The sequence below is a fragment of the Pezoporus flaviventris genome, unplaced genomic scaffold (assembly GCF_033815535.1).
Source record: "Pezoporus flaviventris isolate CSIRO_AGI_PZ_B2104156 unplaced genomic scaffold, CSIRO_AGI_Pfla_v1 ptg000130l, whole genome shotgun sequence".
Lineage (NCBI taxonomy): Eukaryota > Metazoa > Chordata > Aves > Psittaciformes > Psittacidae > Pezoporus > Pezoporus flaviventris.
The window spans coordinates 1,552,561-1,565,340 of NW_026892678.1; the positions used below are offsets into that span (position 1 = coordinate 1,552,561).

At 41.7% G+C, this 12,780-nt stretch overlaps 1 protein-coding gene and 2 long non-coding RNA genes across 4 annotated transcripts in view; 1 reads left to right on the forward strand and 2 right to left on the reverse strand.

Moving 5' to 3' along the window:
• EFNA5 (ephrin A5) overlaps positions 1-3,348 on the reverse strand; it is a 210,704-nt gene extending 207,356 nt beyond the window's left edge. For both annotated transcript variants that reach the window (XM_061478701.1, XM_061478700.1), the window contains exon 1: positions 3,164-3,348. In XM_061478701.1, the coding sequence (XP_061334685.1) occupies positions 3,164-3,288 (125 nt within the window). In that variant the 5' untranslated portion in view covers positions 3,289-3,348. The remainder of the gene's footprint in view (positions 1-3,163) is intronic.
• An 867-nt stretch (positions 3,349-4,215) lies between these two features.
• Positions 4,216-5,636, reverse strand: LOC133282620 (uncharacterized). The gene is made up of 2 exons (XR_009747673.1): positions 4,954-5,636; positions 4,216-4,432 (listed from the first exon to the last, which is right to left on the reverse strand). It is a non-coding gene; the product is annotated as an uncharacterized LOC133282620 (long non-coding RNA).
• On the forward strand, positions 4,771-11,146 carry LOC133282621 (uncharacterized). Its single transcript, XR_009747674.1, has 3 exons — positions 4,771-4,935; positions 8,484-8,558; positions 10,670-11,146. It is a non-coding gene; the product is annotated as an uncharacterized LOC133282621 (long non-coding RNA).
• The last annotated feature ends 1,634 nt before the right edge of the window (positions 11,147-12,780 follow it).

Below are 12,780 nucleotides of genomic sequence, written 5' to 3' on the forward strand. Positions count from 1 at the left end.
CAGGACTAAGTGAATATGCTCTACTACAAAACTAACCTCACAAACTATTTTAAGTGCTGGATTCAGAATAACACTATTTGACAATAACATTTTGCTGCCCCATACAAGAACACATATGCAAACAGTGCTGAAAGACTAAAGCACTTTAAGACGATAATTACAATTTATGTACACTTAATTCTAAGCCTACATAAATAACAAAAAATATATTAGAACACATTTTCAAGCTTACTTGAGATTTATTTCCAATTAAAAAAAATCATTATTAACACCCCTTATTTCATTATAGTTTAGGATCCTAATACTTAACATATTCTCACCTGGAACTGGACCACAGTATTTATGGTACTTCATGTATATTGATAATTAAATACATAAGAAAAATAAAGTACAGGAATACTTACAATATTTCTAACAGCAGACTTAAGCTCTGTAAGAATATGCAACTTTGATATTTCTACATACTAATGATCACAGAACATTTTTAATTGCTCTAGCAGAACTCTGGCAACTAACCAAGAAATGTAATATGAACTTTGCTAATAGGGTCTTAGGAATTTTCTTTTATTTACCAAATATTGTTTGCACCAGGAACACTTATGAACTGGGCTACTCATCAATTTACTAATGTGCCTTTTAAAAAGGATGAGATCTTAATGAATTTCAATAAGTTGCTAGAGTTCCATATTAAAAACCTAAACATTATTGCACCTGAGGAAAGTACAATCATTATGAAATTCTTCAAAGTTTTGATGGAACCTTATGGTGCCTTTAATCATTGTCAAAATGATGAACATTTCATTTTTAAAGTGAATTAATTTATTTCTACAGCAGTTTATTAATTCCGAGTAAATACAATAAAGAAGCAAGCTAAAGCACAATGTTGGCATTTGTGTTTAACAAATGACAGCATGTTTTGTCTTCTAATTTCAAATGGTTATCACCAAGTAAGCATCCCTACTTACTTCTACGTATATAAAAACCAGACTTCTCATCTCCCGAGTCTGTCTCTGCAGCTAAATCACTGCAAAGTTATTCCTGCAACATTGTTAACTGCTCTGACAATTTTGATAACCAAACTGGATTTTGCCTTCAGCTTAGATTCTAACAAAACAAATTCAAACAAGGGGATTTTATTTTCTTTGGGTCTCTTACACCTACAATTCAGGTGTTTGGCTATTTTTCTGTAGTGATCATGGAAAGCACACAAAAACTGGCACACTGAGTAAAACAAAGGAGAAATACATCTGCACCCTGCTCCTTCTCATATTTTTCACTCACAGATAAACCTACCATGTCCAAATACATACTTGCACTGTGAGAGCGCAGTGAATATTTAAAGACAAGTTTGTTTTTAAGAGAGGGTTTAGAAACATAATTCACTCTTTCTCTAGTGTCTGAAAGAGCAATAAAACTACCTTTTCTTTGTAGTCTGCTGGTGTTTAATATTGGACTAAGAAGAAATTTCATGAATGGTAATAAGATTAAATTTACGAGAATCCTTACAAAACCATTCAATGCATAATACCTACCAACTAGGTAAGCGCTCCTTGTACCTTCAACTACCTTTATCTATGTGCAGTTATTGTGTAAGCACATCACACAAAAGACAGAAGTGAAAAATATTGAATGCAAAGCTATTTTTTAAGTATTTTAGCTGTTACACCAGCAACATGTGCATTTAGTGAGAACTATTTCAACAATCCTCATTCTGCCCAGTGGAATTTGTGAATTTTACTTACCCACCCACCCAGTCATCAGTTAATTTCATTTTGCTTAACAAGAGCAGAATAAACTCTGGTTTTGGGAGACAAGCAATTTTTTGAGAAGTGTGTCCTTTGATGTGAGATGTAACTTTTCACCTTATTTACTCTGAATATTTTTTTTTTTTTTAAGTAACGTGTAAAACAAGGAAAATGTAGAGAGAGGGGTTTGGAAATATGAATGCTCATCATTCCCAAGCACGATTGTTACTTTGGACAAATCTTTGTCTCAAGCTTTTTTTTGTCACCTACTTATCATTGGGGCGTTGTTACCAGGATCACAACATTAAAGTGCTGGGCAGAGTAGCTAAGTCTGGGCACTTGAAAATTCTGCCCGTTAACTTCGGCATCACCTGTTTTGAAGCTACTCTGGAATACCGAATAGAGGAGTTTTCTGCAAGCAACACAGATCTATTAAAAAACATGACCTGTGACAAAAATCAATGTACTAATCTCAAACCCAACAGCAGTATCAGAAGTGTAAGAAAGAGATAACCTAAGATAAAATGTCCCCAAATGTACTTAAGACTAGCTAGACGGGGGGGTTGTGGATTTGGCGTTTTTTCTCTCCGGGGGGGGGGGGGGGGCGTATATTTAAAAAAGGGTGAGTTTGCTCACAAGCACTTTAACAAGGGAAAAAGAAAATGTAATACCCAGGTGGTTCTTTACGCAAACACATGGATACCATTTGGAGCAGGTCTGATGCTAAACATGAGGGAAAACTCCAGAAAAAAAAAATTAATGAAGCCTCCGTTTTCAGCAGAAGATTGGCTGAACTGCATGCTAAGCCTGCTGTCGAAAACCCTCCAGCGCGCCCGTGCGCGGGGAGGCTCTGCAGCACCGCTCACCCCGCCGGGGACACCGGCGAGCCCCGGCCCCTGGCTCCGTACCTACCTACCTGCTCACGGGTACCTCTAGCCTGCCCGGGAGAGCCCCCCTCCGGGCGGGCAGGGCAGGGCAGGGCAGGGCAAGGCAGGGCTGGGCCAGGGGAAAGACACCCCTCCACCGCAGCTGACAGTGATCCCGGCCGCGGCTGCCGCGAAGCCGGGGCCGGTCGCCCCGCTCCGTCCCGTCCCGCCGGGAAAAGAGACCCCTGCCTCGGGAACGCGCGTTGCCTGAGGCAGCAGCCCCCCGGGGGACGGCGGCTGCCCGCGTCCCCTCATCCCACCCCAACTCCTAGAGGCGCCTGTGTTCCCCCTGCCCACGGCGCACCGGAGGAGCATCCGCCCGGCCCGGTGCCTGCCGAGCCCGGGGAAAGTGGCGGGAGCACAGAGAAAAAAATGCCACCGCCTCCGTCCTGCTTCCCCCGTCGCTGCCTGTATCTTCTGAAAAAGAAAGTTTCCCTCCCCTCATCTTCCAGCCGGGGCAGTTTCTGCTCGATTCGCGCCCGCCCCGCGTACCTGGGGTTGGTGCTGTTCCAGTACACGGCGTAGCGGTCGGCCACCGCCTTGGCGCCGGGCTCCTGCCCGCGCACGCACACCCACAGCGCCGCGGCCGCCAGCAGCAGCATCTCCACGTGCGGCATCGCGGCGAGGCGGGATGAGGAGAGATGGAGAAAGAGGGGGTGATAAAAATAAACAAAAATAAAAGCAAGCGGGACCGAGCCGGGAAGCTGGAGGCTGCGGGGTGAATAAATAAAAAGCGGTGAGCAAGAGGCGGGCCGGCTCCTCACCGAGCGCCTGCCTCCGCAGACGGGCAGCCGTCAGGGAGGCGCGATTCGCGGTCCCTCAGGGAGCCTCACCCCTGCGGAGGATGGTGGGGGCCAAGGCAGGCGGCGGCGGCGGCAAGAGGCGGGCGGTGCTCATTCACCGGGAGTCCCGCACGGAACCCGCGCCACGACATACACCGGCCCGCCGGCGAGGCGGGCGAAGAGGCACCGCTCCTCAGCCCCCTGCGAGCGGCCCCGCGGCTCGGGGGACGCCTGGGGGAGAGCGAGCGAGAGAGCGGAGAGGAGAGAAGGGAAAGGGAAGAAGATCTTTACCCCGCAAGCCCACAGGGGTCCTGGCAGTGTATTAAAGGCTGTCAGAGGGGCGAGAAGTACCAGCGGATCTTAAGTACAAAGTTTATGTTTTCCTTCCTGCCCCTCAGCAAATTAAAAACAAACAATAAAACTAAAAAAAAAAAAAAAAAAAAAAAGAGGGAAAAAGAAGGAAAAATAAGGGGGGGAGGGAGAGGGTGAGAGAAGCAAAAGCCCTGAGGAGTTTGCTGCGCTGATGGAGTTGGGGAGCCTGTTCTGCAGCACAGAGAGTGTCTTGAAGACTTTGTGGAGTGGTTTCTTGTCCTTCCTGTTCCTGGGCGGTGGATGCACCAAGGGCTGAGCAACAGCGAAGGCGGAAGGAAAAAAAAAATGGAAGGGGAAAAAAAAAAAAGAAAAAGGAGTGGGGTAGTTAAAAAAAAAAAAAAAAAACGAACGGCAAATCCAAGAAATATTGCGGCGTGGAAGCCAAGGAGATGGAAATTAAAAAAACTGTTCTATGAGAGGGCGTAGAAAAGCAGAACCTTGGACTAGAAAATCAAGCCTGCAAACTCCTCTAATGGTGCTGGTCTTGGCTCGCCTCTTCTGCTAGGGGTGCGAACGGAGGGACACGGCGGCGTGCGGAAATCTGCTCCTTCAGTCTCCCGGAACCTCTCCGTGATAAAGCAGGGTCCAGTCCCAGGAACATCAACTTCTGCGGAAGGACAAAACAGTTTGAAAGAGCAGGAAGGGGGGAAGAGAAAGAATCCACTCCTCAGATGACTACATAAGGAGACAGCGGGGGGGGGGGGGGGAAGAAACCCAGTTCTTCGTCTCGGTCTTGCCCAACAGCTGCTCCCCTTTTCCCTCTGAAGCAGCAAGAGCAGCGAGATAATATATACCACGCCAGCAGGCAAATAAATAAACTTGAATGCGGCGGCAGGCAGGGAGGGATCGTAAAGCGCGACGAGGATTGGAGGGACAAAAGTCAGTTTTTGGGAAAAAAAAAAAAAAAAGAAAAAAAATTGCTTTATGGGAAGGGGAAAAAAAAACCTTTTTAAACAGTCACGCCCCCTTTTGCAATGACCGGTCCCTTCACTGCGTGTAAATCCGACATCAGCAACCTGGAAAAGCTCGGAGACTGGCGCGTTGCGCTGCAGAGGTACACGCGTGTGCGCAGCTGAGGCAGCCGCAGCGGGCGGAACGCGGTGCGCGGAGGTACGCACGCATACATACGTGCACGCGCGTGTATCCGAGGCAGGAGCTGGCGCCGGTGTGCTGGAGGGAAGGAGGCGAGGAGGAGGTGGAGGTGCAGGCTGCCAGCTCGGAGCACGGGCGCTGCTGCTGGATCATGTGGCGTTTTTGCATGCAGTTTACTTGTGGAAGGGGGGGTCAGCCCGCACAGCCACTCAGCGTACAGCCTGCTGTTTGCTTACAGCTTGGGTTGGTTTTTTTTTTTTTTCTTTTTTTTTCTTTTTTTTTTTTTTTTAATACGTCGACGCCATTGGCTCGAAACACGAGAAAGGAGGCGTTGTCCCAGGCTTCTCCTCCCCCTCCATGCCAAAAAAACCACCCAACTCCACCTTCTAGAAACCTGACTAATTGAATTACTGAGGCGTCAGGGTCGTTCCTGTGCAGCCCTTGCCACTGAAGGTAACCGTTTCAGCGCCGGACGCCGCAATGGGGTTTTAAGCGGGCTGTGTGCGGATGAGTTTCTGTCTGCCATGCAGAACACTGCGGCGAGAAACGCAATCGTAAAACAAAACTCCTTCCCCACTGACCCCCCAGGGCGGTACCAGCGGTCGGTCACCCCTCTTGCGGGAGCCGCGGATACCGCACCAGAGCAGGAGCGGGAGGCGGCGCCGGCCGCGGGCAACAGCAAAGCGCAGTGCGAGCAGGTGAGCGGCTCCCGCCGGAAAAGGCTCCGCCCCGCCGCGTTGCCGGGGTGACGGCAGCCGGGGCCCGGGGGCTGCACCGCACGCTCCTCCCGCCTCGCCGCCATCGGAAGCGCCCCTACTCCCCCTAGCGGTCGAGGCTGGCGGCACACGAGGCTCTTCCGCGCTCCCGTGCGCTCCTCCGCCCTCCCGTGCTCTCCTCTGCCCTCCTCCGCGCTCCACTCCGCTCCTCTGCGTCCCACGGCGTCCCTCTCCTCTCCTCTCCTCTCCTCTCCTCTCCTCTCCTCTCCTCTCCTCTCCTCTCCTCTCCTCTCCTCTCCTCTCCTCTCCTCTCCTCTCCTCTCCTCTCCTCTCCTCTCCTCTCCTCTCCTCTCCTCTCCTCTCCTCTCCTCTCCTCTCCTCTCCTCTCCTCTCCTCTCCTCAATCCCTTGGTTTATTTTTTTTTAATACATATATGTATTATCGAAGGACCTGTACAATTTGCAAGTCTTAATTATTAAAGGCCTAAAAACTTGTCTAAATTTCGTCTCCCTGTGGTCTCCTTTAGTCTTGTTTTTAACATGTTGATGTCTGTGGGTTAGCCTCACCAGGACTCAGAGTACATCAGCTGAATGCTTCAGGTATTACAGGCACCATAAAACCAAACTTTTTTTTCGTTCCTTTTCATTTAAAAAAAACAAACAAACCAGTGTTTCCTTTTTTTTTTTTTTTTGTTCCTTCAGACACATTTGTAAAAAAAGCTTAATAATTCTTTTCTTTTTTTCTTTTTTCCCTTTGTTCATGTCTTGTGAGAATTATCACAGGGAAAGAATGAGGGGTTGGTTTGTACAACTTAAAGCACCTTTTAATAGTGAATTCAGAGCTTAATCTAGTATATAAAATACACTTGTAGAGATGTAGTACTTGTGATTTGTTTTTTGGTTTTGGTTCTTTGTGTGGGTTTTTTTTTGTTGGTTTTGGTTGGTCTTTTTTTGGGGGGGGAGGAGTTGTTTGTGGTGGGTTTGGTTTTGTTTTCTTTAACACAAAGCTGTGTAAAAGGACTCAAACATTAATAACTGAAAAAAAAAACACTCCAAAAAGAACTAACTATAGCAGGAAGATATCTTTTTCTTCCCCTGCTTTACATAGCAAGCAAGATGTAGGTGGCTCTATCTTATTAGTTTATAAACAATACAAAGGCATAAATCCTTTGACTTAAAATAAGAAATAAATTAATTCTGCAAGTAAAAAAGCAGTACATTAATGAACAGAGGGTAAGCTTTTTGTTACATCAGAATGAATTTGTATGAATCCATCAAATACCCAATACCCAGAAGCATGTCAGCTTCTATTCCACTTTCCATTTCCATGATTACATGATTAAACAATTATTGATGTCATAGTTGTAAACTGCTTCTGTATACGTATGGCCTCCGGCATTAGCCTTCATTTGGCAGAAGGGTAAAGACCATTAACAAGTGATTCAACATCAGTTAGACCATTTTGACTAAGTCTTCAGAAAAAAACTGTGTGTAGGCACAGGAAGTGTCTGAAACTGCCTCTGATAAACCTCTGTGGCTGCTGTATCTCGGGCTTCACTGTAAAGGAGTCTTTAACGTAGAGTGTACAGCACCTACTTTCTTGGTAGTTGAAAGGAATTTCAGTGTATCGATTGATTGTGTACCTCAAAATAATTAAACTGAGCTCAGCTTAAGACTTTTGTCTCAGGGATAAGTGATAAATCTGAACCTTTTCTTTCTCTGCTTATTTCCCTTAAAAATACGCATTGTGTTTCTACCACTGTTCAGCAATACTTAGTATCTTGTGCAGATACAAATGACTTCTGGCATTACAATGTAGGTAGTATTGTTACAATAATTTAAGTGATTTCCTTTGCCATTCAAAGCTACTTCAGCACCCATGAAGCGCAGAAAATAACAATGATACATCCACATTTTTTGCTACGGTTTTTGTGTATTATTTTTCTCTTTTATAAATTTGAGTAGTGCTTCAGAAGTAAAACTAACTAGAAGGGCCCAATCCAGCTTATTTTTTTCCTTTTCCACCTGTTGTTAGAACATGGAGAATTAAGGAAAGACTTTTCTGGGAAAATGAATGTGATTTGCAAATCAGTAAAGAATATAGCTGCATTTCAAAACTTTTTTTTTGTCTAAGTCTTGTGAAAATGTATATCTTTAAATCATGTGTGTTAACATTTCACAGGAATTTGATTAAAGGTGTTTGGGCAGAAAAACATATAATCCTCTAGTTGGTATGTGTTTAAATCATCTTTGGTATTTTGTTTAAAAGGACTGCACAAAAATACAGCTCTTTTGTTTATCAGTGATATTGCTAGAAATGTGTTTTTCAGGAACTTGAAAGCATCGCACTTTCTTATATTTTTAATCACTCTCTGATCCCATAAATATGTTGCTGAAAGATGACTTAGAAGCAATCTCAGCTTCAAGTTCTGCAAATTAATAACTGAACAGAATGGTTAATCATTATAAATGCTCTCATCTTTTACTGTAATTGCTGATACTGTAAGCTGTCAAAGAGTAATACAGAGCAAAACCTCAGAGTAATTTCCATATGAGAGGAGTAGATACCAAAGCTATAAATAATACTGTTAGAGAGAATCACTGAATTCTTTACAGAGAAGTGTATACACTGTTTGACTGCAAAGATTCTCAAGTAAGAGAAGAGCTTTCTTTCTAAATGGTATCTCTAACCTAATGGTATTTTTTCCCTCTTGGATACGTTTACCTGTGAGTGTATGTACTCCATACTTGCCTTTCTGTTTTGGTTTTGGGTTGTTTTGTTTTTTTTTTTTTTGTTTTTTTTTTTGTTTGTTTTTTTTTGGGGGGGGTCTTTTTTTTTTTTTTAATATAGAAGGAAGAAATAATCTTATGGAAGAGAACAGAATGAAATTGCTGCAGGTGAACCTGACCCAGTATTTACTTGTGTGTGTATTTTTGGCTGGCTAGAACAGAGCAATTAAATGAAGATTCTTAATGTTCTTTTTATTAAACTGTCTGGCAACTCCCTTGCTTCTCTAACCCTCATTTTCAAGTCTAGCAACCAGAAATAACATATATGCTTATATGTGGTGTGCTGAGTCTCAATAACTTCAAGATTTTAGATGTCCAAAGGAGTAACTTTGAGATCCTTGTATTTAAAAAAAAAAGAAAAAAAAAAAAAAGAAAAAAAAAAGAGAATGCCATAATGGAAAATACAGTAATGAATTCTAGGCAACTTAGAGTGAGAGGGAGGTTATCGTCCAGTGACTTTTTCAGGCTTGTTGTTTTGCCCAGAAATCATACGTACTTCTTTGTCTATACATTTCTTAAGAATTTGCTTGCTTTTTTGCTTGGTGTTTTTTTTGTTTTGTTTTGTTTTTGTTTGTTTTTGTTTTTAATGAAAATTATCTACAGGTATCAGCTTTGCTTTCATATAAATTTGTCAGATCAATATCTCTGTGTCTGCTAAGCAGTCAGAAGAGCTTCAGCTCACAAATTAAGCAACTCTTCAGTACATAGCTATGGATATTAGTCTGAAAAATTCAGAAGTTTAATATGTTGAGGAAAACTTTGAAAAGAAACCAAAAAAAATTCCTGGTTTGTTTTGTTTTTCTGGGTGTTCCTCCTTGCCTCCCCCCCCCCCCCCCCCCCAAGTTTGCAATAGGAAGAATTACAAGGTAGAAGATTTGAAAAAAACATAAATGGAAGTAGGGTGCTTATCTACCCCTTGAGACAATAGAAAAATCTACTTTAAAGTTCAGTGTAACGGTTCTGTATATATATGTAATATATATGTATATATATGTAATAACTTAGACATAGTGTGCTGCCATTCAAGTTCATGGGGTTTTGTCTTTACAAATACTTTCACTCACGTTTGATAAATATCTAATTATGAGGAATTAATTTGCTTAAAACACTTTAAGGAGTTTTAAATTTTTGCCTTTGTGAAGTTAAGATATTTTTAATGCTATCATTTTGAAAGGCCAAATTAAAGTGTTTGTTTCTACCCTGTCAAGATCGTATGTACAGTTTCTGGCTTTACCCACTGCACTGATTTTTTATTAACATTGAGTCAATAAGAATAACTGAAATAGCCCAGCATTAAAGTCAAAGCAAGAGAATCCATGGCCCTAGGATAAATGTATAGCTTTCTTTCCTGTCATCCAGTTCAGTTCTTCCGTACTCTCCAAATTAAAGACATTAAATTAAAGATCTCTTTGAAAGACTTTTGAAAACTATTGCTCAATCTTAACTATTACAGAGCCAGTGTCTTACGAGACCTCCGGTTTTGAGTATTATCACTGTAGAATCAAGCACCTAAACCTCATAGGTGCAAGAAAGATTGAGCACTATACTATAAAGCTAAAGCATAAGACAAAAAAAAAAAAAAAAAAAGAATCGGGTATAGTGGACAGTATAACTAGACTTACTCCAAAGATTGCTGTTAATTCTTGCAAAAAGCTCTGTATTGCAGATAGCTATACATCTTATAGATGTATAGATGTATAATGCATAATTATATGCAGATTATGTTACATGAGAGAGCTCTTATTTCAGCATCTGTGCATCTCCTATGATGACATGGCAGGATCGGAACCAGTTAAGTTAAATAATAATCCTGTTTGACCTTGTGATGTTTTAAAAGGATACTTTGTGTTGCTTGCAGTTCAAATGCCCATACAGAGACCTCATTTTTTCTGAGTCTTCTTGATGAAAGTTAGGTTTTCAGGTTGTTTCTCTGCAATGAGTAACTACAGCTGGTGATCTAGAATATCAGTGTTTACTTAGAAACCCTGTTCTTTGAAATAGACAGAAAGAGGTTAAAAAAACCGGAGTCAGACAAACAAAACCTCCAAAACTGAATACTGAATTCAAAATAATATATTGCCAGAAACAGGTGTTTGCAGGTATATGTAGTTCTTATTTTTGTAGTAATACATTGATTAGTGGGCAAATAATCTCATTTATGGGCATGCTGTCTTTTATTTGTTGTTTGCTTATATCTTGTTGTGTGGGATGGGCAGCTAGCAGGGATTTTTTTCTGTCCATATCCAGATAAGTGAAGAAAAACAAGTTAGAAAATCAAGGAAGGGGTAGGCTATTGTTGTCATCTGGAAACATGATGGAAATCCTGTACTTGATTGTCTTCAAGCCTTATGTAGTAAACATGATTATTAATTTTTGTTATTAATAACACATTTTAGATTAGTAAAAAGAGATCCCAAGATGCCCTTTAACACTTTCCAGAGTTTAATCAACATTCAGGATAATTTCCAATTTAAGTTTGCAAAACTGTAACCATTATTCTTGCTGCCTTTTCTACATATGAATCATAAGCTGTAAAATCATAAACAGTTCTTATATGTTGCAAAACCCTGTGCTTGCTTGTGCATATCTTCCACTGCATAACAAAGTCTTAGACTTTGATAGCATTCCCTCCTCACACAGCACCACCCATCAACTCACATTACTCATGTTAGTGAAAATTAATCAGCAGAAAAGAAAACAAAAACACCAAAAAAAAAAACGAAACCCAAAACCAACAAAAACAAACGAAGAGCTGCAAAGTAGGTTATTACAGATCATGCTACAACTCTACTTTGTCAGCACTGGAGGCAGTTGCCCTGATTCGTAGCACAAGTAAAAGGTAGGGTTCTATAGTCTAATGACAGCTCTAAGAAGTTTGTATGCAAAGCTGGCTAGCTTATGTGAGATAGTCCTTCCATTTAGGAAACTTCAGGGTTCCTTTGTTGATGTAAACTTTGTGTGCATTACATGCTGGAGAGCTATTTGCAGAGGAGCTGCTTTCTTAGCAGAAGCAACAGACCTGACAGTGTTTTTCTCACGTGCCATGAATGGCACATGGTCTATGCAGGTGATGGACTTCAAGATGGCCTTCAGTATGGCATAAATGTTACCTCAAGTGGATACTGCTGTGTGTAGGTTCTCACCAGTGGTGTTTACTTGTTAGAGCAACTTTTGGTACAGCACTGGTATTGCAGCAATGGAACAAGGTCCTTTACATTGTGGAGAAAATCTTATCTGGTTAAAAGAACAAACAGAAACAAGAATGATTCATGTTATTACAATTAGCAAGGAAATTCTAGAGATGTTCATTGTGCAGCTATGCACCTGGGAAGTTCTTAGTTGGATGAAAGAGATCTCAGAGGTTTAATTGTTAAAATGCTGTAGACATATTTACTGTAGGCAATATGGAAGACGCAATGTTTTTAGCTGTGCTCTTTGTACTGCAACATAGTTTTTAATGAAAAAGGCAGTTCTTAGAAGCATGTGACTAGGAAAAGCCATCTGTTCACTTAATAAATACGTTTCTGCAGTTTGCAGAGCAGAGTTTGAAAAGTAAACCCTAAGTGTTTTTTGACTTGAGTACCTGGCATTTGCAGACTTATGTTTCTGTCAATTTCAGCACACAGAAGAAGGAGGAGAGTTATCAAAAACATTTTAGAAAGCAACTAACCAACAACTTTCAAGACAGGAGCATGAGAGAAGGGACTAGGAGAACGTTTTCTTCACCTTCTTTATCAGGGTCCACTAACATAGTGCTTCTGTGGTAGTATTCATAAGCAGCCTTTTCTGTTGTATACGGTATACCAAGTCTGGCTGACTCTTCAATTCCAAGAGATTAGACTCAGCCAAACAAGAACCCAGCAGAATTAGCTGCCATGTGTGAACTATGCCAACAAAACAGGCATCAGCTTGACAAATGCCAGTCTGATAATTGTCATGGAAAGCCAGAAGCTGAAAAGGTATCAGGTTAAAAAATTTTAAGCCTGCTTAGCAGGACTTTGATTATAGTGTCATTGTCAGTGAAACTGCTGTGGATGTAGCTGAGAGCAAATTTATGGAAACATTGCAAAAGTATGAATGACATAGTCTGCTTTGTGCCAGTTCTGAGTAAATACTGTTCACCTTACCAGCCATGACATAGCCTTGCAAAACATTGTATCGTTAGAGTAGAAAATGTGAGGATTTTATTTTCTTGGACGATAATGTCAAAAAACTAGATTTTGACATTGTCTCTTTTGGCAGTCATGATCCCTCTTGTTTCATTATGTTCTTTTTTTTTTGTTCTTTTTTTTTTTAACATGTTCCATCTCAGCTTAGCTTTTGTACAGACTGCAGTGCTTAATGAAAATCGATCATTA